Source organism: Arvicanthis niloticus, chromosome 1, assembly GCF_011762505.2.
Source record: "Arvicanthis niloticus isolate mArvNil1 chromosome 1, mArvNil1.pat.X, whole genome shotgun sequence".
NCBI classification, from domain to species: domain Eukaryota; kingdom Metazoa; phylum Chordata; class Mammalia; order Rodentia; family Muridae; genus Arvicanthis; species Arvicanthis niloticus.
In genome coordinates this window covers 77,335,952-77,362,271 of record NC_047658.1, presented here as the reverse complement: position 1 = coordinate 77,362,271, position 26,320 = coordinate 77,335,952, and the positions used below count along the sequence as shown (strand labels likewise).

The following is a 26,320-nucleotide window of genomic DNA, read 5'->3' as shown; positions in this document are numbered from 1 at the left end:
CCTGATTCTGTAGCAGGATGGAAGCAAGTATTTTTTGGAATTCTTACCTTTATCCTATTTATCCCATGATTGGATGGGCATTCAGCTTGCTTCCCTTCTGGGAATTTTCTAGTATGATACCATCTTCACACTCATCCAACATATCACATCTCAGATACAGACTTTTCCATGTATAGAGGGAGAATCACTGTTTTTCAGTTAGGCTCCCGAACCAGAGCACTTCACATTTATGTATAGTCTGGCCTATCCTAGGAGTGCTTACTGGTTCTGCTCCTTAATTTATTTACCAGCCTGCCAACTGTGCTTGCTTTGTCCATATTTCTGCATTTTTGCTAACATCTGTCTAGAGCCTACTGTGTACCTTGCCTTGTGCTGGTCTAAGACACAGAGGCAAGTGAGGCAGGGTTCTTCCTTCATACATAGATAAACCATAGATACCATGATACACACCATGATCCCTGGTGGTGCAGAGTCCTCTGTAGAGACCTGGAGGAGAAGCATCTAAATTCAGTTTAGAACTAAGGAGAGGCCACTCCTAGAGATGATAACTGAGCAGTTATTTAGAATAACAAGAAGCAGTTGGCTAGGTAGCAAGAGGGAGTAGGGGAGAGGTGATTGACTTACAGGCGTTACGGGTATTCCCACACATCACTTTTTAATGTAATGTACACGTACATACACAGTATGTGGAGGAGTCTTTTCAAGAATTTAGCAGACTTCAGCCTGTGTGTTTGGAGAAAAATAAGAACAGGCCAGAAAGTGTAAGCTGGTGTGCTTGCTTGTCTGAACCTGGAGCATATTCCTCTGGAGGAGTGTATGATGGTAAGTTTATTTGTGTTTTGTCAGGTGTGCTTCTTACAGACTTATTTTAAAGAAATGAAAGCCAGGTATTTATTGTGCTCAACCAAGGGGGGTGATAAAATTGCTGAGGAGCTGGTTCAGTCAGTTACATGCTACCCACACAAGGGCGAAGATTAGAGTTGATATCCCCAGCACCCATGTAAATACTGGGTATGGTACATGGGAGTTGAAACAGGGAGATCCTGGAGCTTGTTGGCTAGCCAGCCTAGCTGAAACGATGAGCTCCAGAAACTGTCTCAAAGAACAAGGCACACAAGAATGCCACACACCTTTAATTAATCCCAGCATTTGGAAGGCAGGCAGATCTCTATGAGTTTGAGGCCAGCCAAGGCTACACAGAGTGAGACCTTGTCTCAAAAAACAAAACAAAACAAACCTCAAAAGACAAAATGGAGAATAATCAAGGAAGTTAACCAAGTCTGACTTCCACATCTACATGACCATGTACATACATGCACACATATGTCCTGGAAATAGTATTTATCTCGATGAGAGGTAATAGGGTAGCCTTCATCATGGTACCTGCATAAGATGTCAAATCTACTCTTACCCCAATGAAAACTTGGTCTCCTTTATACGGTATTTGACTGTTTAGTTGGGAATCTTGGCCAAGACAGAAATGTATGAGGCATCAAGAGTAAAGTACTTGGCCATGGATATTTGTACACATCAGGATGGGATATCTAAAGACAGAATTCTAAGAAACCCTGGCATGTAAAAGGCCAGTTAGAGCTGGGCACAGTGGCACACACCTTTAGTCTTAGCTATAGGCAGGCAATCTCTGTGCATTTGAGGCCATCATGATCTGTGTAGCAAGTTTTAGGCCAGCTGGGCTACATAGAGAAACCCTGTCTGGAAATAATAAATATAAGACCAGCATTTTAAAAAAAGAATCCTTCATTAGAGCCTAAAAATAATTACCTGAAGTGTATGACAACCAATGTTGATTTATCATGGAAGTGCAAGAGAATGCCAGGATAAAAAGTGTTGTATCACGACGAATGCTACAGAGGGGTCAGGTGAGCTAGAGGGTGGTGTAGTCAGTCCTTGACTTGCAACCCAGGGCTCTGAAGATAAGTGTTCAATAAACTAGAAAGAGAAGATGTAACTGGAAGAGAGAAACTCATGGGTAAGAGGGTTTAGTCATGCTGTTCTTCTTTCCCCGAGGGACTCGAAGGGGAAATTCAGAGGACCCATGTGGTGGAGAAACAACAAGTTGTTCTCTGACCTACACATGCATGCCTCAAATAAGTAAACATAATAAAAAAACAAAACGTGTCAGATGCCGTGTCAGATTCACCTGCTCACCTAGGTGGCTTTCACTAGAAGGGACATGCCTTGGAGAGAGATGATTCAGCAAGGATCCCAGCTCAGATGAGCGGGGAGAAAGAAGTGCTATGGTCTCAAGACATCTTAGGATCCAAGAAGCTGTGGTTGCAATCGTGCAGTGTAGGTTTTCTGGGGGATACAAAGGAACAGGGGACTGGCTTTACTGAAGAAGAGGGCTGACCTGTTTTTGAGGGTTCAGCTCTTCTGTCAGCAAACCATTCTGTACCATTTCTTCTAACAGCCCTGGAAGTGACTTTCCAGTGTCAAACCCTTATGACCTACCCAGAGCCCTTGCAGGAGACTGAACTCTATTCCTTTGGGACAGAGGACAACTTATAAGAGTTGGTTCTCATCTGGGTATGGCACGCACACCTTGATCCCAGCACTCCAGAGGCAAAAACAGGCAGATCTCTGAGTTCGAGGCTAACCTGGTCTTCAGAGTTTTAGGACAGTCAGGACTATATAGAGAAACCCTGTCTCAATATAAAAAGAGAAAAGAGAGGAAGAGAGAGGGGGGTGAAAGGAGGGAGGGAGGGAGGGAGGGAGGGAGGGAGGGAGGGAGGGAGAGGACTTGGCTCTCTTTGTACCACATGAGTCCTGAGGATTGAACTCAGGTCATTAGGCTTGGTGACAAGTACCTTTTCCTGCCAAGTTATCATCTCACTAGCCCAGACAGGATGTTTTTGAATTGTGGGAAGTTATTACCTCTTACTAGTATTATAAAGGATAAGCACATTATAGTCACTCAGACTAGGGCCCTTCAGACCATCTATCTTCTTATTCAGGGGTATAGTAACAGGTTCAAGGAGCAGGGCCTCTGGTCTTTATTGTTTCCCATGGCCACTCCCAGCAACACAGATGGATCTGGTCCAGCCAAATGACTCTTGCTTATTGTCCACAGAAAATCCTTTGAGTTTGAGGATGCATCCAGTCTCCAATCCCTGTACCCCTCTTCTCCTACTGAGAATGGTACTGAGAGTCAACCCAAGTTTGGATCCAAAAGCACTTTAGAAGAGAATGCATATGAAGATATTGTGGGTAAGCAATGGTGGAGATGGTGGGGGCAGGCCTTCCCTGGTGGCTGGTGGCTATAGAACAGCTAGTAGAAGAGGAGTTCATAGGCTCATCTCATGTGGAACACCATGGTTCCACCTTAGGTAATTCCTGAGTGAGCTGAAATCCAGAGGGCCTATAGGACCACAGGAAGGGATGAATGACACCATTCCTTTCTTGTGGTTTTGGAAGGCATGAGAGCCTAACAAATACCCTTCCTTAGCTGTGTGCCGTTAGGCAAGTCACTTAACTGTTGCAGGGTTCTGTTCTTCTGTAAAACCATAGTAATGTAAGAATATGAACATTAGCACTAATACTACTTAAGATTGTTGTTAGGGAGACTGGAGAGATGGCTCAATGGTTAAGAACACTGGACACACTTCCAGAGGACTCAAGTTCAATTCCCAGCAACCATATAGCAGTCCACAACTGTCTATATCTTCAGTCCCGGAGACCTTATGCGTTCTTCTGGCCTCCAGGAGCACTGTACACACATGGTGCACAGATGTGCATTCAGACAAGCATGTATACACATAAAATACAAATAAATAAAATACCAGAAAAATTGTCGTTAGGATTAAGTAAGATAAGGATATGATACTGGCAGATTTTATATGCAATAAAAATACATTTTATTTTGTATGTAATAAACCTATTTTCTGGTTCAAAGACATCTGTAATTTCTGAGTGTATTCTCATGGCTGAAGAGGTGAGGGAGGGAGTTCAATAGGATTCCATTTATGGGGTCACTAATTCTTTATGAAAACTCTGCCTTCTTGACCTAATTCCCTCCCAGACACCCAATCACAAGGCTTTCTGACATTAATTTTAAGAGACACAAATAATCAGATGTATAGCCTAGTTTCATGTATTCTAGAAAAAGACATGAGGTTTTGTGAAGAAGGCCTCGGTAGAGGCTTCAAACACTGAGTCTGTGTCCCCATATTTAGGAGATACTGGGGATTTTTCAAGGACTTCTAGTAAATCTGCTCAATCTTTTCCCTATAAAAACAGTTTCTGGTCAGAAAACAGATTGCCTCTGGGTGTGCCATAGATGCTCTCTTTACCTTCCAGGGCTGTATTCTATATAAGCACCTGAAGAATATAGTTTGGCAGCACTCATTCCTCCTACCCTGAAGAGAGCAGTACTGTTACCGTTGCTGTCTAGCAAGGAAGTAAGCACGGTGTTAGCAGGCTTGATTTCAAGGATCCACAAAGGAATAGAGTACACAGTCCTGGGGTTGGTTTATTTTGGGTATTTTGGTCTGTTTTTGAGACAAGTCTTTTGCTATAGTTTTGCAGCTCATGTTAGCCTAGAACTCTAAATTCTTCTGCCTTAGCCTTCCTGTGTGCTACCATCTGGCTATTTTTGATACTCATTTTAGTTTTATCCTTGTCTTCTTCAGAGGGCCTTTGATTCTGTACAAAATGTGTCTCTGAATAGACCAACAAAGCAGGGAGATGCATTGTGCTGTCCTCGTTTTCATGTCATCTTGTTCTTTTTCCAGCCTTGAATAAAGAGAACATGGTCTTAACATGAAAGAGCGTAGTGGCCACAGGAGAGAGAACCTTTCAGATTCTTAGGCTACGAGAATCTTATGAAGCAGGGGTCATCTGCTTGCCCATTTGATCTGTGCCATCTCTTCATAGTTTACTCCTTAATATTTTTCTCCTTAATCTTTTTAGCTTCCTTTATTTTATGTGTCTGAGTGTTATGCCTTTTATGCACCATGTGCATGCTGGGTGCTTGTGGAAGTCTGAGGTGTCAGATTTCCTGCTGGGAACTGAACTCAGGTCCTCTACGACAGCAGTAAGAGCTCTTAACCACTGAGCTATTTCACTAACCTGTGTAGTTTCCTCTACCAGTTACTGGGCTAGTGCTTTCTGATATGTGGTAGCCACATGCAGACTCACAGACATACTGCTGTCCTAGGTATAGGGCATATAGCATGTCTCTATGGAAAAGTGCATTGCACCAGTAAGACTGCAGGAATATGGACCTCTGACAATAGGAGACTGGGGAGAGAAACCTTTCTCTAACTGCTTGTGAAATGACAGCTCTGTATTTAGAGCTGACACAGAGCTGTGGGGATCAGAGCCAAAGATCCAGACTCAAGGCAAGCAGTTAAGACAATGCCTTGGTATGCACTCTATTTTGTACAACTTTCATCTCCAGCTAACCTACCAGAGACACATCTTGCTCTGTGTTTTCTTACCTTCTCACACAGATGCAGTATCCCAGAGTGGAAGAATGTTTCTACTGAGCAAGAAAACAGCTCTCTTGCTTCATCTTTCTAGTCTTATTCCTATTATAGGGTCTTTTCCAGTTGGCAGAATTATAATGTTACCATTACTTCTCAGGGCTCTTGGGACTATCCACTAGGACTGCTATATGACGGCAGAAAGCTGCAGTTTTTCTATTATCCCTGAACTATCAGGAGACAAGAGCCTCCCCCCCCCCCCGCCCCATACACACACACCCCAGTTCATGACTCAAGACTCTGTTTGGAGGGGAATTTTTTAGAGGCACTATCCTGCACAGAGCTATTTTCTTGGCCTTCTTAGGAAAGGAGGGTGTCTGCCTCCCATGTGTTCAGGAGACTCTTTTCTACTTTGGGATATTATATGAAGAGACAAATATGGGAACAGCCTGGTTGCTTCTTGGATGGATGAGGTGAAACTAGGGGGAAGTGCTATACATGGCAAAGTTGGGGTTAGGCATCTTCCTAATCACTCACCTAACTTGTATTCTTGGGTCCTTGGGAAGAAGGGGGGTATAAGAAAGAGGGTAAGACAGTACCAGGCACTGATTTGGATGCTTGTGGTTTGCGGGCTGGGGTGGAGGTAGCTTTGAGAGTCTGTTAGGATAATGCTTTGGGTGTATTTTTTGTTTTCTGTCTTCCACAGAAGCTCAGTTGAAATCTTATGACCTAACCAGAGAGGCTAGAAGAGAAAATACAAAGGAGGATAGTTCTGTTAGAGTCTGGTTGGTTCCCCGCCCCCCTTTCTTCAAAGAGATTCAAGAATATGAACTCTTAAAGACTTCCAGAGTTCTCTTGTTGTTCAGCTTTGAAGGTCATTTTCATTTTCTTGCCAAGGATTGATCAGTGGCTCTGACTTCTAGGCCTTACCCAGCCTCAGCCATGTGGGATTGAGGCTGATTCTGGTTCTAACTGGATTATCTAGCTTTGTGGTACTTCAGGTCAACTGGGATAAAAATAAATTGTGTTCCGGGCCTATGATGAGGGATTGCATAAGGGAAGCACAGAGTAGCTAAATCTCCATCTTGGGTACATGCCATTGGGCTGGTGTTCCTGGACTGTTAGAGTGTAGCCCATTGTCCCAGAGGTGATTTTTGTCCGTCTGACCTAGAAGAGGCTGCTGTTCTGTGGAGGCAGCTGAGCCTCACAATGAAAATGCACCTTAGGAAGCAGCTTACTAAGGAATTCTGTAGAGTGCATCTTTCTGACCAAGAAGTCTGGGCTACATTCCTGCTGTGAGTCGCATTCCTATCAGTTAGCTGAGGCCCAGTGAGAGCTTCCAGGATGTAGGAACAGGTCTTGCCGGTAAAGCCTTTACAGTTTCTATTTCACATTGCTCATTCACCCCCAGGCTGGGCAACAGTAAGGAGCAGAAGGAACCTACAAGCATGGATGGTATAGTAGGAAGCAAAGCAACCACGAAGGCCTTATATTTGCAGCCCAGGAAGCTTGGAGTGCTATGGGTACCTTGGATAGATGCACTCCTTTCTAAACTATTATTCTCGTTTATGAATGAGTGGAGAATAGAGAAGGCAGTTTCCCCATGTGACAGCCAGAAGAGCTATAGGAAGGGGTGGGACCAGGACCTGATGGACCAGAAGTCTTCTAGAAAGTTCAGTGTGCTGAGACTGGGCTCTGGAAAGCCTCTTTCAGAAGAGTGCAAAGTAGAAGTAACTGGGCATGCCTCTGGCCCTTATCTTGTCAGCAAAGCTGGGAAAGGTTGAGACTTCTGTTTTCCCAAGCCAAGCTTGATGAGATGGGGCAGTACAGAGACAGCCTTGGCTTGCCACTCTGTCACCCTCTAATGCTGTGTAGACTGTCCCGAGGAAACCATATGGGCAGTGTTGCAAATGAAAGGTATGCAGTCTGTCCAAATTCCAGTCTCACGAAAGTACCTGGCCAATTGTCACCTGACTTCTCCATTCAGCTCTGGCCTCCCAGCTTTCATTGTGGGGTACTCTGAGCACCGTGTCCCACTCTGTTTCCTTTTCTTGGCAAATTCAGTTTATTGGCTCTAGAACTCACCATCTTTTTGTTCTTTGCCCATCCATCTTTCCTGCCTGCAGAGATGATTGGGAGTCCCCAGGAGCAGACAATCGTGGACTTGGACTGATCAGGGATCAACTAAGGCTGAGAAGCAGAGCATGGCAATTAGTGGGTTACATAGATTAGAGAAGAAAGAAGCTGGCACTCGGGCTGGGCAGGAAGACTCAAGGCCTTCCCACAGAGGCAGTTCCGGCATACACAAGTTGTGCCTTCCAGTTGTCCTTCCCAAGGCTGTCATCAACGTGCAGCCATACTTTGCTTCTGCTACTTCTCTGGAATTCATCTTACATGTTTTTCTTGGAGCTTTAGATTCTGTAATAATTGTCAATGCTCTGATTCTGGGGAAAGAAGAAAGGAAAAAGAAAAGGATGAAGGAAACAAAGAATTAGACTTGGGACTCACAACATGGCTCTCAGACACTATTAGGAAACATCAGATACAGGGGTTGGGTGCTGTTCCATCCATCTCTTTGCTGTGCCCATCCTCCTTCCATCCCCCCTCCTTTCCTCTTTTCTTCCATCTTTTTTCCCCATCCAAGGGGGCATTTGATAATGTATAAGCATTTTTGGTTATAACCAAGAGAGAATAATGCCAGGCTAGTATTGAAAGGCCAGAATTGCAGTAAATTGTCCTATAAATGGCCAGGTCAGCTCATCAGCCCAAAATGTCGACCTCTCCAAGAATCTCTGATGGAAAGGGATTGAGATGGATCTGTGGGTAGGGTGGCTGGGAATGCTGAGAGTTCCTCCAGGCAGGAAGTTAGGCACAGTGGCTGGCTACAACGGATCATTAAAGGCCTTCTCCATGGTTCCTCATGGCACAGCCCCAGTGACATGAGAAAGTCCTTGGATTTCCAAAACAGCTTTATTGGCATGATGGATGATGGTTGAATCTGGATGTGCACCCCCCCTCTCCCCCCTGAAACTCAGGGCAGACCTGAGTTAAATAGGTAGGGAAGGGGGAGGGGCTGGGGAAGGATGCTTAATTAGCTCCACCCTCTGGCCTTCAGGCATCTCATTAGTATGTAAATCTCTCTAGGGCCTGAGGCCTGTTCCTCATGACTGATGGCTATAGGCCTCTCTGTGGGAGGGGCTGTGGAGGGCTGAAGCTAAATGAAAAGAACCAGGGCCATGGAGATGAGCTGAACTCCTGCTGTCCAGTAAGGGTCCCAGGTTCCAGGTTTATGCTCGAACAGGCACCCAGCTGCTTCTCACAGCCCACCACCCCACATGGATCTTCTTGTAGGTTGGAGATAATGAGGATTCTGGCCAGTCACTTAGTCCAAGACAATCTGAATGAGTGTGAAATAAATATAAACAAGTACTTCTCCAGCCCCAATCTGGAAAGTAATATACAGGTCCTGTTTTACAGATCAGAAGAATAACTATGTCCTAGCATTCTTCTCTTCTGCATCCCCTTCACCTCTCAACCTTGTAAGATAATTGTTAGGTAGGGACCAAGAAATAGAAACCCACCCTTCTCCCTCCAGAAATATATACCTCACATAAAGTGGGCTGGAAAACTGCAGGGGATGCTGGGTTTGAGACTTTGCTTCTCCAGATAGGGCTGCTGAGCCAACTTTACTTAGTCAGGACGCTGGAATGGAGACGAGTCATTGTAATGGCATGGCTGTTACAGGAAAAGCTGTGCTCCATTGCTGGGGAGCATGTTGTGTTGGGAATCACTTAATCCAACCCCAGCTCTTTTTTTGACTCATCCTTGACTCAGAAGTTTACAGAGATTTGTATTGCTCCTGCTGTAGTCTATCCTCACTCCCCACCTCCGCGAAGGCATTTCCTAAAGTCATTGTGGTTTCTTATTTAATAAATAGATGCTATGGTTTAGGAGAACCTCAGCTTCCTGAATCGCTAAGCATGCTGGGGTTGCACTTTCTTCTGTGCCCTGCTTAAGTGAGTTGCAATCCCAGCAGCCTCTTTTTCCAGTCTGGTAGGAGTGGAGGTAGGATACGTGCAGGCATCTGCAGCGTAGGCATGTGGCTCAGCATTTGCCCAAACTCAGTCCTGTTCACGCTGTAGGAGCAAATCCTTCCCTGGCATGCTTTCTGCCACAGAGGTCCCAAACAGTAGCATTGAGATTAGGGCAAAAAAACAGAAAGACAACAGAAAGGAAGTAACGGTTGTATTGGTTTTTTTTGTTGTTGGTGGTGGGGTTTTTGTTTGTTTGTTTGTTTGTTTTTGTTTTTAGAGACAGGGTTTCTCTGTGTATCTCTGGCTGTCCTGGAACTCACTCTGTAGTCCAGGCTGGCCTCGAACTCAGAAATCCATCTGCCTCTGCTTCCCAAGTACTGGGATTAAAGGAGTGCGCCACCACTGTCTGGCAAGGGTTGTATTGTTAAGGATCTTGTTACCACCATGATTTCACTGCTGGGATTAAGCTGAGACTGATAAAGCAACGTGACTCCTTGGTATTATTGTGTGTTAGAAAAGCCTCATTAAGGCTAGTGAGATAGCTCAGAAGTTAAGAGTACTGACTGCTCTTTCAGAGGTCCTGAGTTCAATTCCCAGCAACCACATGGTGGCTCACAACCATCTGTAATGGGATCTGATACCCTCTTCTGGTGTGTCTGAAGACAGCTACAGTGTACTCATACATTAAATAATAAATAAATAAATAAATAAATAAATAAGAAGGAAGGAAGCCGGCTTCATTATATATGGAAGAGGGGATGGCACAGGAAGGTGTAACTTAGGAAAGGATGAATCTCAAAAATCTTATAGTCTTGGGCAGGAACTGTGTTTGGGGCTTTCCTAAGATTTTCTGATAGTGTCAGTATAGAGCATACTGCCAGAGATTTTAGAAACTGTCCTGAGATGCAATGACTTTTCTCCTTTCTTTTGGCCTAGACTCCTTCCAAGCCTTTCACACTCCTATGTCACTGCGGAAAAGTCTCTGCCAAATGTGGAATAATGAGTATTCTCTCTGCTGAGATTACCAGTAGAGACTTTAGCTGACATGCTCAGAGAGAAGGACGGAACTAAGTCTCTCTGCGCACTCACCATGGCTGTTTGGCCCCCCTGGTTGCCTGAGACAGAACCTCTTCCTGAAAGACTTGGAGAGCATAGGAGTTGGTTAGAGGAGGAGCTAGCAAAGCCCTGCTCCCTTTGAGTTCTTCCATACTTACCCCTGAAACTGGACCCAGAGACCCACAGAGAGTTGAGTAAAGGGACATCTGTGGGATCTCTGAAAGCCTTTCCAGAAGCCGATCTCTGGGGCTTTACCAGCAGAAGGGCTAGAGCTTGTAGTGTCAGCTTTGTCCTCTGCCAGTCTTGTGCAATCCCTAATTTATAAAGCAGTGGCCAGACAAGGCTATGCTGAGCTGAACTGGAGGTGGGGAGTGGGGGCCTCAGCTTCTGGACTTGGAGCCAAGATCTGTTTGTAGCCTCCTCGCTGCAGACAGGCAGCTGCATGACTCATGAGCTGCAGGGCCAGGCCAAAGATATTCTCTGTGGTTCATAGGAATTGTGCGTGTATCTCTCACTCTCTCATTCTTTCCTTCTCTCCTCTTAACTTTGCCTCCTCTGCAGGAGGGCTTCCCAAGGAGAATCCCTATGAGGATGTGGACTTAAAGAACCGAAGAGCTGGACGAAAATCCCAGCAACTGTCTGAGAACTCTTTGGACTCTTTGCACAGGATGTGGAGTCCCCAAGACAGGAAGTACAACAACCCACCCATGCAGGTAATGCAGTTCTGGCCGAGGCAATGGAGGGGCTGTCCTCAAGCTTTTACATATGCTATTGTCCTGGCTAGCAATTGGCAGAGGACTTTGCCTCAGGAGAGAGCTGCACTCAAGGACTTCTGCCATGTTGAAACTGCTGTGGGCAATTGAGATGTGCTCTTGGGCATCCTGTCTTGCCCTCTTTTTTTTCCTCACTGTTTGCGGTCTAGCAAGAAAACCAAACCAGGAGCTCTTACAGACTCCTCTTAGCAGCAAATAAGAAGACAGGGCTTTCTTAGAGACTTGACATTCTGCAGCTCTGCCCCAAATTATCTGAGTTGTGGGGTTTGAGGGTTCATGGCAGGACTTGGGAGAGCCAACTAGTGAGGGCCTGTGTTCTCAAGGTGCTTTCAAGCTTTTCTTAGTCTCTGTTCTCTCTAGCACTTGGCAGAAGGGTTGCCTCAGGAAAGAGTTGTGTACCTAGGGACTTCTACCATGTTGAAAACCCTATGGGCAGGCAGGTAGGATATCCTCAGGGATGCTTGCCTTTCTGGCAATATGTGGGATCACACTGCCATGTACTGAAAAGCATCAGTGTTTATAGGGGGAAGGGTGGGTATATAGATTAGGGCTGTGAGAAAGGCAGCCCAGGACATTGTAGTGAGGAAGCTACTTGTATATGAGGCCTACCTGGCTGAGCCCTGGTGGCCAGAGTGTAGAGCCTTGTTCTCTCCCTGGAAGAAGTGAGCATGGCCAGTCTTCCAGAATCACATAACAGAGCAGACTGGCAGGAGGGAATAAGGAGTGTTTGGGAATGGGGGGATAGCACAGTGTGTAAAATGCTTACTGTACAATGTGAACCCCTGAGCACAGATTCCCCAGAACCCATGTAAAGCCAAATGCAGTAGCAATGGTCTATAATCCCAATGTTCCTATAGCAAGACAAAGTGGAGAATCTGAAGAAGCTAGCGGGACCCTAGCCTGATATATGCAGAAGCAAATGATGTGGAACAAACAAATTGGAAGGTGAAGATCAACACCAAAAGCTGTACTAAGCCTTGCTTTAACCACATTCAAACACACACACACACACACACTCTCTCTCTCTCTCTCTCTCTCTCTCTCTCTCTCTCTCTCCCTCTCTCAAAACAAAATTAAAACAGGCTGGAGAGCAGTTAAGAGCACTTACTATTCTTTCAAGGACACATTCAGTTCTCAACACCCACATGGCAGTTCATAACCATCTGTAACTCCAGTTTGGGGGAATTTGATGCCCTCTTCTGACCTCCACAGATAGTAGGCACATATGTAGTGCATATATGTACATGTAGGCAAAACACTCATGTACATAAAATAAATAACTTTTTTTTTTTAAAGAACAATAAAGAAGTGTTTGAGGAATGGAGTGAAGTAAGGGAGAGAGGAGAAAGCTGAACGGCTCAAAGAAACTTTAGACAAGCTCATTCTGGTCTTGTCCCAGGATGCAGGAAAGCCAGGAGGGTAGGGAAGCAAGCTGTCTCTGACCACTCCACGTAACTCTTTAACTGGACAAATGCAAGGACCTGGATAGTTTATAACGTTGGACAGAAAAATACCTAATTTTTTCTGGCTTTGAAATCATGTGGTGGTTTTGATAAGGCATCTATCCTTCTGATGTACTCTGTTCAAAAGGGCTTCTATTGGATTTGTATTGCTAGGCTGATTAGCTTGGAAAAGATATTGGCAGTGGAAAGAAAAGGAGTTGCTGAAAATTGAGAAGAGGCAGATTGAGACAAAACTTGAGGGCTCTCAGGAGATGCCTGCTTTCCCAGCAGTTCCACTATCAATTAGCCAATTAGGTGTTCTGTACTGAAGAATACCAGCTGTTAATTGAGCATATACAGGGTCAGAGAGCAAAGCAGCCCAGAATGGTATGGTGAGAGGGAGCAGTTGAACGTGAGGTCTGCCTTACTCAACTTTGGTAGCCACAGCCCAAGACCCCTGTTCTCTGGAGGAAGTAAGCATGGCCAGGTTATCAGGCTCACATAACAGAGCAGGTAGGCTATGGTCTCTTCCACAAAAGGCTTCAGAACTGAGAAGGTAGAAAGACTGGTTCCCTCATCCACAGTCACTAATCCTCTGTCAAAGTTCAGACAGTGCCTGGAAATTCCTGCTTCGTCTCCTCTTTCTGCTTAATAGATGATCTTTTTTCTTTATTCTTTTCTGGCAGACGTAGTAAAACTTTCTTTGAGGAAGCAAGTATTTAATCTAGCTAGTGCTTACCTGGCCAGCTAAGGTCTTTAAAGAAGAAACTCTAGTATATTGAATTTCTAACAGGGAACTGGTGAGAGCTGAGGATGCCAGCCTTTTAGCTTCTATCCACAGATACCAGCAGACAGATACTGATAAAACATTTCTGGTGAGCCTCCCTCTCATATCCTGTCCCCCATGCCAGCTGTCCCTGAAACCCAGCAGCCAGTCCCTGCGCAGTGGGAACTGGTCAGAAAGGAAGAGCCATCGTTTGCCACGATTACCCAAGAGGCATAGCCATGATGACATGATGCTGCTGGCTCAGCTGAGCCTGCCATCTTCACCCTCCAGCCTCAATGAGGACAGCCTCAGCACCACAAGTGAGCTGCTGTCCAGTCGCAGGTCCCGGCGCATTCCCAAGGTATCCTTTCTGAATTGAGCCCAGGGCGCTAGGCAGATGGGTGGGTAGGCAAACAGCTATGCTTTGGCCTTCCTTCCTTCCTTCCTTCCTCCTTTAATCTGGGCTGCTTTTTTAGTTCCCCTTGAATAGATTGAGGACCTCCTTTTCCCCTGGTCCCTTCTCTATCATTAAGATTGCACTAACCCCTTCCCAGTACTGAGATGTTGGGGGAAGGGAAAAGACTAGCTGAGCCGAGACTCTATTACCCGGTGTGACAGATAAATTTGGGTTCTTGTGTACAGAAACATCTTTGACCTTTCAGGGACCTAAAGATTCAGGCGAGCTCTTCCTATGTCTCAAAAATCAAAGAGCTTTCAGCAATGATTTGCACATGTGTCCATGTGCCCGCTCCTCAGCCCAGAGCAGCAGGATTTAGCTAAATGGTATTTTTAGCTTGAAAACAATGCTTGGGTATATTGAGAATTTAACTTCTTCCTGTCAGGCCCCAGGTTATGGCCCAGAGAGGAAAGGCTAGAATCCTTGTTCCTGTTTTTATATCTGAGAAACTCTTTGTCTCGGTTGGTTCAGTGACTCTTGGGACTCAGGAGCTCCCATCCTGTCTAGCTTGATCACAGTTCCTTCCTTTGGGAGCTAAGTTTAGTGTCCTTGTCTTGGGGCAGAAACCTACTCCTGGGGCACAGGGTAGATGGAGAGCTACCAAGGATGGCTGGTAAGCCTCCACTGTGGTCATTTTAATAGGAAGACCAGTGCTGGACCCTACTGGACCAGTGCACAAAGCTCTTACACACCTATAAGGGAAAGAATGGGCTCGTAATTTATTTTCATGGAAATAGGGGCAGCTGGTGTTAGAATTATCTCAGCTTCTCTGTTTTTTTTTTTTTTTTAAACCAGCTTGTCCAAAGAATTAACTCTATCTATAATGCCAAGAGAGGAAAGAAGAGGTTGAAAAAGCTGTCTATGTCCAGCCTTGAGACAGCATCATTGAGAGGTAGGTTGATGTCTAAGCTGGGTAATCTTTGTGGTCCATGAATATCAGGAATGGGAAGAGATGTGGACTGACTTCAATTTATCTCACCTACAATAGTAATGGGATTCTTCTTCTTTGTAGGAGGGTAGAACCCTTCCACAAAATGGCCACATAAGTGGGAGGCCCTAAGAGGAAATTAGCTCTGGAATGGTTTCCTTCAGACTTTGGACTGTGAGGCACTGAGTTAGGACATGTGAGAATCTGCTTTGGGCAAAAGGAAAGGCCAGACTCACTGAGAACTGTGATCTGTTTTCCATTTCAAATCTTGAGGCAGGTCCTTTGTATTTCAGGTGTCTAGGCCTCTCTGTGTCTCAGCCTTCAACTTAGGCCCTCAGCTTCACCCAGTAGGTGTTTGCATATAGGTTAGCACTAGAGGCATGATCTCTGAGGTGTCCTGGTCCTGAGCCATTTGCCTCCTGCCCTCAGATGCCTTATCATTGGCCCAGAGTAGCCCAGGCTAGGTTTCAGTCTATTCCTCACTAGTAAAGTTGGGAGGCTCACAGGTCAGCAAGATAGCTTAGCAGATAAATGCACTTGCTGACAAGCCTGGCTACCTAAGTTTGAGCCACAAAACCTACGTGTTAGAAGGAGATAATCAACTCCCACAAGCTGCCTTCTGATCTCCACATGAACATGGCTGCACGCATAAGCCCATATTCATGCATTCATTCTCTCTCTCACACACACATATATACAAACATACAAGATACATGTAAAAAAAACTTTTTTTAAATATAATTTGGGAAGTAGACTCCAAAAATATTTGCTGTAGGTCAGTATGTCTCCCTGTTGTTACTTTTCCAGATGAGAACAGTGAAAGTGAGAGTGACTCTGATGACAGATTCAAAGGTAAGGTAACATCCCTCCCCATCCCCAGGGAATCAGCTCACTCTTCTGCATGCATAGTCCCAGGGTCCCAAACTGACCCTGCGGTATGGGGAAATGTCAACAGGAAAGCCAGCTAGCAGACCACCAGAGCAGGAGGCTATAGCGAAATTCCTTCTTCGAGGTCAGCCCTTCAGTGTTAAGCCCAAAATTTGGTTTCCCAGTGTCAAATTTAAAGCTGTTAACTCTCCATCCTTCCCAAGCCATTGTTCCTGGAGCCTGGCTACTGATTTGCTTTATAAATACTGTAAACCTGGAGGGCCAGGGGTAGGTTCAGATTATAATCAACTCTTTTGGTTGCAAGAATTGTTCCATAAACTGAGATAATTGTCCTCTGGCACCCTTAAGGCCACCTGTGTCTCCTATGTCTCAAGAGGAGACCAAAAAGTCAGATAAGACTTATATACGTAGAAGTTATTCATGGATGGAGCTGAGTCAGGTGGTTGGGGCTGATGGGAGGTCTTTGAATGGCCAATCTGGTTGTCTCCTAATGTGAGCTTGCCTCCAGCCCACACACAGCGCTTGGTCCACATCCAGTCGATGCTGAAGCGAGCACCCAGCTATCGCACACTGGAGCTGGAGCTGCTGGAATGGCAGGAGCGGGAGCTCTTTGAGTACTTTGTGGTTGTGTCCCTCAAGAAGAAGCCATCTCGGAACACCTACCTCCCTGAAGTCTCCTACCAGTTTCCCAAGGTGAGCGTGCCATCCCCAGATGTGCCTCCTGCCACTCCCTAGTTCATGTCCGCTACTTTATTAGTAGATAATTCACCCATTCAGGTCTACAGCTCAGCGTCCTTCAGTGTGTTTTCAGAGTCACACAGTCATCACTGCACTTCATTTTAAAACATCTTATCATCCAAAGAAATTCCCCTACTCACTAGCAGGCAATCCTGCCCTCCACCTTGTGTCTCAGCACCCCTCTCTCAGCAGCCAGTCTGGCGTCCTTGTAAGCCACAGGTAGCTCTGCTCTTGCCTGTCTGTATTGTTCTTCTTCTCCTGCTGTTTTCCTGGCTGCTGCTCCCTCACACATTTTAAGCAGCAGAAGTGGGCCCTCTCTGAGGTCTCCTCAGAAGCCTGGTGCAGCTTCCTACTTGCACACTTCTCCTTCTCTTCACCCTGCTTGTCCCATGTGAGGCACCCGCTGAAATGTTGGTTACTTTACCTGTCTGCCCAGAATGCAGGGTCGGGATAGACCTTGTCCATTGTGTTTGCATGTACAGCCCCAGCACACAGGAGGAGATGCTTTATTCTTTTCAGTCCCTCTACCCCTGCTACCCCCGAGTCCTTGTCATCTCTCAGTCACCTCTCCTCATATTCCTCTTCCTGGCAGCTGGACCGACCCACCAAGCAGATGCGGGAGGCAGAGGAAAGGCTCAAAGCTATCCCCCAGTTTTGCTTTCCAGATGCCAAGGACTGGCTCCCTGTATCAGAATACAGCAGGTGAGACCTGACTTGGTCTAGCTATAGGAGGGAAGAGGATGCAGACTCATTCTCCCTGTAGTAGTGTAAACTGAGTGGGGCATGCCCTAGTCTCAGCCTACTTTCTTTCCTTTTTTTTTTTTCCTTTTTTTTTTTTTTTTTTTTTTTTTTTTTTTTACCCTACTTTCTTAAAGTAGCCTGAGTCTTAAAGTAACTTGAGGTGGCAGTCCCTATTTTAGGACCCATGTCCTGAGCCTTTGATGCCAGAATTCTCCCTCTTTCCTGTTTCAGTGAAACGTTTTCTTTCATGCTGACTGGGGAAGATGGTAGCAGGCGCTTTGGCTATTGTAGGCGCTTACTGGTGAGTAAGACTATTCAGTTCTTAGAGGTTGGTGGGTAGGAGAGGGCCAAGACCTTTGTCTATATCTCTGTACCCTTTTGCAGCATTAGCCTGTATGAAAGCCTGTTATTTGTTAAGCCTGTCCCTAGTACATGTCCTTGCACAATTGAGGGACTCCTGGGATAGCAGGGTTCAGAGCAGCCTATCTCATCAGACCCTGGGATCTAAGGTTATGCGCAGTGATAAAAGGGATGGATTACCTTCTGCTTGGTTGTTTAATCATTTTTAGCTTTCTTGACTTTTTTTTGTATTCTTTTTCCTTGGATTGTCATCTTAGACTGCTGGCCTCTAGTTATGATCGTTCACCCCACAGTTTATATTTGTTCATTCAAGTAAGTAGAGCACAACCGTATTCACTCCCACCTGGCCAACCTGATGCTGGGAGGAGCTCTACCATGCTCTGCGGTCTGAGCAGGGACTGAGATTCACGCCTCCTCTGGGGCTCTTGAGAAATATTTTGAACTTAGGGGAAAGATACTGACTTTTGAAAATATAAACTTTTTTTCTTCCCAAAGAGCAATCTCTGTTTCTGTCATTCCTGGGAAGGGGGTTGCTGTAGATCTACCAAGAGCTAGAGGGAGAACAGAGCCCAGGGCATCTTCCCTTTCATTCTCCTCAAAGGTCCCTCTTGGGTTTTGATAAAGTTCTTTGGTTTCCAGGCGTTAGTAGGAGAAGGCCATGTCAGCTGCCAGTCTAGAGACAGATAAGGGAGGTCCTAGACAGGAGTCTTGTATAGAAAGAGCCCTAAAAGAAGGGTTTGTGGGCATCCAGCCAGCCATTCATCCACAGGCATTCACTGTAGACCTGCTGTAGATCAGGCCATATACTAAAGGTATATAAACAAAAGTCCAGCATGTATCCTACCCAGTGCACAGTAGCTAGCCTAGTAAAGGAGGCCAGCTTTGAGTATTGAAGGGCAGGGCTGTGGAAGTATAATTTGGCTTAGATTTTGTCGTGTGCCAGAAGAGATGCTTCACTGGATTTGCGTCTCTTCCTTTAACATCTTTATGATAGCCTATGGAGTACTATTATCTCTTACCTGTAGATTAAGAAATTAAAACTCCAAGATGGAATGACTTGCCCAAGGTCACACAACAGCGAAGTGCGAGCCAGAACTGACTTCCAAATCTTTTATCACCAGTCTGGCATTCTTGGATTCCTACTCCCAACCCCAGAGGATGATCTAGGGAGAACACGATATTTGAATATTGAATGTCTAGTATGCTGAGGGACAGGGGAGGGGTCCAGATGCCAGGCTGGGAGTCAGGCAGAGACCAGAATGTGCCTGGATCCCCAGGGCATAGGGAGGAACATTTTAAAGGCTGCCTTTGACAGCACATGGATGGAACAGAGCTGTGCTCTTTTGCAGTGGGCCTGCTGCCCCTAGGGAAGAGCATGTTTGTCCTGGCGCACTCAGAGAGGGCCTGGGCTGGGTCCCTGCCAAGGGGGCTGGCACTGGCTCGGCATTCCTGCAGATTGGACACAATGATTCTAACCCAAATCCCACATACTTGATTTAATCACTTGGGGCTTTAGGGGAGGTGGGGAGTGGGGGAGGGAAAGAGAGAGGAGTAAGTTTCAAACCTAATATGGACAAAACAGATTCTGCCTTCTCTTTAGATCTGTAACTGTGGCCAGCAGGTTTGGAGACTGAAATAGCCCCATCTGTATTTGCTTAGCAGCCTGCATGAGGAGCCAGCACCTGCTGATTTGCTCCCTCCCCACTAGGCCTTGCCAGGCACTCCAGGCCTCTGAACCCAGAGGCGGCCATGGGGTCTTGCCAGCTCCTTGCTGGAGAATGAACTCACTCTAGTCTAACAGGGTTCCACCCAGGGATGCTCACAGTATGCCTCTTACCTCAGCTACGCACCTCTTAAATCCTTTTCCTTTTTGTTCTCTTTCACTTCATAGCATACTTTTACCCTGTGTCTCTGTGTTCCTTTCCCTCCTTTCTATCAGAAAACAGCATGCTTTGGAAGTAAGACAGCAAGATGAAAGGCTGTGCAGACTCCTGGCTACAGCCTTCTACTTATGCAAGCTTAGGCAAAGGCTTAATCTTCATGAACTCAGCTGTCTCCACTATAAAACTGAGTGACAATGCCACTCTCATACTCTTTTTGTATATAGTACCAAGGCTATGACTCTGTTTTAGGAAACATTTCATAAAAAAAGTCATTCCCTTCTCTTGTTTTGCTTTTGCCTTCCTTGGACTCGGATCAAGGGGAGAAAAGAGGTATTCTCATGATGATGGGGAAGGAGGAGATAAGGCCGCAAGTCCTGTTCCTAAGATTGTCCACAGTCCCTTCTTAGGGGCTAGAGAGATGGTTCAGTGGTTAAGAGCCCTTGTTGCTCTTGCAGAAGACTTTGGTTTGATTCCTAGCACCAACATGGTTGTTCACAACTGTCTGAAACCCCAGTTCCAGGGGATCCAGTGCTTGCCTTTGGCCTCATGGGCACAAGGCACACCTGTGGTACACATACAAACAATGCGGCAATACACTTATACGTAAAATAAAATGAATTAATCAAAAAAGTCACGACAAGTCCTTCTTAACATCACATCCTGTGGTAGTGTCCTTAGGGATATAAATCCGCAAGCCACCCTGTAACCTGCCATGTTGCTGTGTCCTCTGCCAGCCGCTGTCTGTGTTCCTGGGATAAAGGATGGAGCTTGGCAGGAGACTGAGTCTGCCCTCTGGGAATGGTGGCCTTTCTCTGGGAATCTGGTTGAATTTAGATGTTTGGAGTCATCCTTACTAGAGGGACTGTAGTTAATGATCAGGTCCAGGGAAAATGAGACACATGTGGTATTCACACATTCTTCCTCTCTTCCTCTCTTCCCCTCTCTAGCCAAGTGGGAAAGGGCCTCGGTTGCCAGAGGTATACTGTGTCATCAGCCGCCTAGGCTGCTTCGGCTTGTTTTCCAAGGTAAGAGGTGCTTTTTTTCTCCCCATCCCAGTGACAGCTCTCATAGGAGTATCTGCAGATAGCCTAGAAAAACACCTGTGTGAGAGAAAGGGCATACACAGCAAGTATAGGTGGGCTCTCAGAATCCTGTATTCCCAAGCCTGGCTTACTGCCTAGCTGGCTGGCATTTCTCCAACTCCTGAATTGACAGCAACTGCTCTGTAGTAGCCTAGCCTGGTCCATGGAGAGAGCTGGAGTCCTTGGAGGCCAGGAATGCCCAGGAAGCTGTTTCATGGTGCTATTTCTTTTGCCCTGCTGTTCCCTTCTTAGGGACTAAAGCAGGCCAGCAAAGGAACTGAATGGTCACTGAGGGCCAAGAGAAACAGGAAGGGTACAAAGATCTTAGCAGGACAGTTTTTCTGTGTCCAGACTTCTGGTCCAGCTTGGTCAGAGGCCAGGTTGCCCTCTTCTTTGTCCAGGAGGTAGAGCAAGCAGCTCCCAACACTCTTTCTCTCTGGGCTGCTGGTGGTGGGCACAGGTCCTAGACGAGGTGGAGCGCCGGCGTGGAATCTCAGCTGCACTGGTCTACCCCTTTATGAGAAGTCTCATGGAATCGCCCTTTCCAGCCCCAGGGAAAACCATCAAAGTGAAGACCTTCCTGCCCGGCGCTGGCAATGAGGTAGGGAATTGCTGCAGCTTTTCTTTCTGGCCTTGGGCTGGGTCTAGAGAAGAGCCTGGCCAGCCAGAGTGCAGTCTCCGGGAGGTGTGGGACACCGCCTTCCTTGCTCACTGTGTTTGTTCTCCTAGTCAGTGAGGACAAGAGTGTGAGCAGGAGCTGTACATGGTCCCCAGTTGTCTTCTGCTAGGGACTGTCACTGACTTGTACTCTGGATTAATATTGATTGTGAGCATTCACAACTGGAGATTATACCAAACCTTGGATGCGGTCATGAGGATAAAGAGTGACACAGCTATGTCCTCCAGAACTTTTTTTTCCTAGAAGGGGACCTGCTGTTGAATAGTTATATTTATAAACAGTTAATTCTTAAGTGTCTGTAAAAAGAAAGGACAGGATCCTATAAGAATGTAGTCAGGGAGTCTGTTTTAGTTTAGGGGACCAGAGAAGGCCTTCCCCCAAGAAAGTGCCATTCTTCCAGGGGCCTCAGCAGTGCACAGGAGATAGATAGAGCTGGAGGAAGAATATCTCAAGTGTGGGAACAACAGGTGCAGGACAGGCGCCAGAGCAGAGCAGGTGCTGCTCGAGCACTTGAAATGGGGTCAAGGTGCCCAGAGGGTGTGTGTAGACGTAGGTGGACAGGCAAGGACCCAAGCTCAGTGTTTGTGCCTGCACACACTCAGCGATGCTAAGAATTTGGGGGTTTATGCAGAAGAGGATTAAGCGTCACTCTGCTGTGTCTTTAACTTCTCTGACTGCTGTGCAGAGAATGAGCAGGAGTGAAAACAGGGTGCTGCTACAGTACAGTCGCAGTAGCACAGGCAGGAAAGAGGGAGATGGAGAGAAACAGACGGACTGGAAGCAGGAATACTTGGAGTTTTCCTGGCAGTAGAAAGCACGGCAGTGATTCTTAAGTCCAACCTACAGCTTTCTGTCCTAAGGAACAGGGTGGGTAATGGAGCCATATCTTAATATGGGAGCTTATGAAGGATGAGATGGAGACTTCTGTCTTACAATCTAAGTTTGAGGCACCCATGAGTAGATAGCAACAAAGTGTATAGATAGGAATGGCATGAAAGCCCAGTTCTGAGAACCCCCAAATAGAGGCCCCATGATAGAGAGGTTGGAAGATAGGAAATAAGGAGAGGAAGTGGTTAAGCCAAAGAAAGGGAGCTCTAAGGCATAAGGAGTAATATACCAGCCAAGCACCACCGAGGCGCAGCAGGGCGCGCTGACAACAGATTTCACATGGAGCCCAGGGGTGATGGGGTAAGTGGAGAAGGAAGGGCTGAGACAACTTATGTAGACAGCTCTTCTGGGGCATGGCTTTGAGGAGAACAGGGAGGTGGATAGAAGGAGAAAGAAAACACAGAGCTGATGGTGGAGGCCAGGGAAGAGGGGTAGGAAGGTGTTATTGGAGATGGTTGTTTGCATGTTGGTGGAATTGACCCTGCAGAAGAGGGAAGGACAACCAACAGTCAGCAGAAGGTGCAAGAGTGGTCTCCATGGAGGCTGTCTTCTGTTAGGAGAGGAAGGAGGAGATAGTTGCTTGTAGACTTGGATTATCATGAGATGGCTTTGGTTTCCTGAGAGTAGAGAAGAAGGGAGCATCTCAGAGTAAGAGGTGGGAAGATGAAAACAACTACCACAGAGTGGTAGGGCTAACTTCAGAGTCACAGGGCTGTGCAGGCAGTGACATAGACCTGTTGACATCTCCCTGAGAGTCTACATATCCTGGGATAAGAGACACTTGGAGTTCAATGAGTTCTCTGGGGCAGGATAGCTGACCCTGCCTTGAGAGGGCTTGCCCTGGAGTTCTTCAGTTCCTATTCTTCCTAGGTCACTTCCTAGGCCAGGGCTACTTCCTATCCCTTGAGTCTTCTTGTTTTTGCCTTAAAAGTATTTCCTTCTTATGGATTCCAAATCACTCATGCTGTAAGACACCTCAAACTCTCAGAAACTGCCCACAAGTGGGCCGGTGCCAGCTTCTTGTCCTAGATGCACTGCCAGCCCTCTCTGCAGATCTCACTATGCCCTTTTTTCCGACTGCTATCCCACTAGTCTGTTTTCCGATTCCCAGCCCCTAGAGGCAGGGATAGCATGGGGCTGGGGGTTAGAGGCTGGAAGCTGGAGAGTAGCACTTATTGGGACTTCTTGCAGGCTCCCAGGAGGCAGGGCTACAGAGTTTTGTTTTGTCTTGTTTTAGGATGGGGACAGGTATTAGGTAGGATACAGGGGTTCTGACGTAACTGTTATGGCATGCCTTCAGCCCGCACTCATCAAGCATTCAGGGTTTCCCCTTCATTGTGCTGATCTTCTTGGGGTTCACCTCTCAGGAAGGACAGTGCACATAGCTCTTGCAGCCCCCTTCATCCCGTTGATGTTTTTCAGAACCCAGAGTGGTGAATACTGAGCTAAGAATTCCTTCACTTGCAAAAGCAAACAGTACTCAGGGGACTGGAAGTAACCCAAGTCAGAGATGAGAAATGAGGCTCTGTTTGTGGCTGGAGCAGATCTGAAGCAAGAAAGGTTAAGACACCTGGGGCAAGCCCTCGAGGGGGATTAGCTGACACCACAAGGCCATAAGGGGTAGTTTCTTACCCCCAGTTCTCAGGAAGCCTGCATATCACTGCTGCTCTACAGATGATGAGTTAGCAGTTCCTCCCTTGTCACTGCTGAGGTCACTTGCAGCCGCACCCCGCAGTGCCTCCAGGGAAGGGGCTTTGGGAGCTGTTAGGCAGACCTCTGAGTCGTCTTAGAGGAGAATGCAGGTAGGCTGGCTTTGTAAAGACAGTCCTGTGTCCTTGCAAGTATCGTTCCAAATCCTTAGCACAGGGCTTATGGTGGTAGAGATAAGGGGCAGCATGGCAGGACAACCATTGGAAGGAAACTGTCATAGGAAAGGGAGGGGACATGGCAACAAGGACAACAGCATGGTCTCTCCAGAGATGGCTGAGGCCAGTGCTGCTAAGTACTGCATTCTTCCTGTGGCCTAGAGAGCAGTGGTTGATTGTGGGTCTGGTCAGTGTGCTGAAGGAGACGGGAAAGAAGGCAAATGGGGCTATGTGACTCCCTGGTTCTCCATATCCATGGGAGCAGTTAGCTTCCTCTGCTTTCCTCAGAGCTTATGTCTGGTCCCTAGTGCCTTCCCATCTTCACACTTAGCCCTCCTGCCCATAGGCTGGGGTTTTTTTACTGGGAGCAGAGCTAGAGGCGGAAGGAAGGGGAGACTAGGTCTCCTGCATCGTGAGAGGATTGGAGAGCCTCGGAAGGAGAGGACTGAAAGGGAAAGCAGCCAGTAGCTACGTACATATGCAGTCTGGGCTCTCACTTAGCCTGCTTTTGCCCCTGCCTTCCCTTCCCTGCAGGTGTTAGAGCTGCGTCGGCCTATGGACTCCCGCCTGGAGCACGTGGACTTTGAGTGCCTGTTTACCTGCCTCAGTGTGCGCCAGCTTATCCGAATCTTTGCCTCATTGCTGTTGGAACGCAGAGTCATTTTTGTAGCAGATAAGCTCAGGTAGGGCCCAGAGGGCAAAGAAGGAGGGAGTGGGTAGCATACCCATTAATGAATTCAGCAAGTTTTGAGTCTTGGTGTATCCCACACATTGTGGTATTAGAGTGCCTACATATGTATGCACATTGTTGAGGTAAAGAAGACGTGAAGAAGGGTTAGCAGACCTGTGGAGAGAGGATTGGATAAGTAGGATTGGGAACCCAGTTGAGGACTTGGCCTGAGGAAGAAGAGGGACACTTCCTGTGCAATGGCCATGTATATACAGGTGCAAGAACAATTGTGTGAAGACAGTAAGTGGCAAGCAACTCCATCCAAGCTGTCTGTGCAGGATGTTGGGTTTCAGGGGTTATGGACTCCAGGAAGAGCTGCGGTGTGAGAGCTGCTGAGTTATTCTGCAGGGGCTGGCTGAGGGGAACATGGGGAAGGGGTGGATAGAAATAACCCAAGTTCCAGGGAGCTGTGGAGGACAAGATGGGGCCTTGAGAGGTGTGTAGGACAGAGATTACAGTCTACTTAGCAAGAGACAGAGAGAGAGAGACAGAGAGACACATAAAGAGACAGACAAACAGACAGACAGACAGACAAACGAAGGAGGTTCAAAGACTGGAGGTCCAGACAGCTGGGACAGCTGGTTTGAGGAAGCTCAGAAGAGCTGGATGGGTCCGTTAGACTTGGTCCAGCAGATAGGCACTTTGCATTTTAGAGGCAGAGATCTCTTTGTGACCATAAGGAGCAGTAAAAGTGATGATCACAGGACCTGAGACATGTAGGAAGAGAAAACTGAGTTCTGGGCAGCTGAGGTGTTTTGTTTAAGAACATACAGGGGTGCTGCAGGGAGAGGATGGATGGATGGTGATAACTTGCCACTTACTCTTCTTATCACAGAAGCCACCAAGAAGCCAAAGCAGTAGGTTCTCTGTCCTGTGTGTGCAGTCACTCAAGCTGAGTCAGTAAGCTGTAAGCTGTGAGCTGCATGCTGTGCTGGGCCTTGTGTCAGGTGCTAAGAGGAGGGCAGTAAAAGCTCATGCTGGCTTCTCCTCTAGTGCTACCAGATCCCTGGTGTACTTCCTTCTGTGTGCACAGGGAAGTAGCCGAGAAGGGGAACTCTCCTGATTGCTCTCTCAGGCAATGGGGCAGGAAGTCAGGCCAATCAACGCTCAGCCAAGGGAAAGGAGAAGGAAAAACTAGGTGGTGGTTGCTGTTTGGAGACAGGATCTCACTGTGTAGCCCAGGCTATCCTTGACCTTGCAATCCTTGGGCTCTATTCCTGAGTGTTGATATTAGAGATGGGTGTCATTACCCCTTGCTGAGCTGCCCACTTTTCCAGAGATGGTGAGAGTTAAGAAATGAAGGCTGCCTCTCTCATACTCCTCTCATAGCTGTGGAGCTTTGTGTACTACAGTCTAGGTCAGCCATTTTCAACCTGTGGGCTGCAACCCCTTTGGAGATTCAAACAACCCTTTTACAGGGGTTGTCTAAGACCATAGGAAAACACACATATTTACATTATGATTCATTTGACAGCAAAATTATAATTATGAAGTAGCAACGAAAATAACTTTATGGTTGGGGTCACCAGAACATGAAGAACTGCATTAAAGAGTCATAGCATTAAG

At 46.7% G+C, this 26,320-nt stretch overlaps 1 protein-coding gene across 6 annotated transcripts in view; it reads left to right on the top strand.

Annotated features, from left to right (window-relative positions):
- The window catches only part of Dennd2b (DENN domain containing 2B), a 182,748-nt gene that overhangs the window by 150,356 nt on the left and 6,072 nt on the right, over positions 1-26,320 (top strand). For 5 of the 6 annotated variants that reach the window (XM_076940641.1, XM_076940634.1, XM_034487174.2 and 2 more), the window contains 11 exons: positions 3,092-3,228; positions 11,096-11,247; positions 13,661-13,876; positions 14,768-14,864; positions 15,708-15,752; positions 16,297-16,481; positions 17,119-17,228; positions 17,499-17,568; positions 20,458-20,535; positions 21,053-21,193; positions 24,559-24,707. In XM_076940641.1, the coding sequence (XP_076796756.1) occupies positions 3,092-3,228; positions 11,096-11,247; positions 13,661-13,876; positions 14,768-14,864; positions 15,708-15,752; positions 16,297-16,481; positions 17,119-17,228; positions 17,499-17,568; positions 20,458-20,535; positions 21,053-21,193; positions 24,559-24,707 (1,380 nt within the window). The remainder of the gene's footprint in view (positions 1-3,091; positions 3,229-11,095; positions 11,248-13,660; positions 13,877-14,767; positions 14,865-15,707; positions 15,753-16,296; positions 16,482-17,118; positions 17,229-17,498; positions 17,569-20,457; positions 20,536-21,052; positions 21,194-24,558; positions 24,708-26,320) is intronic. The other variant, XM_034487181.2, reaches the window with a different exon arrangement.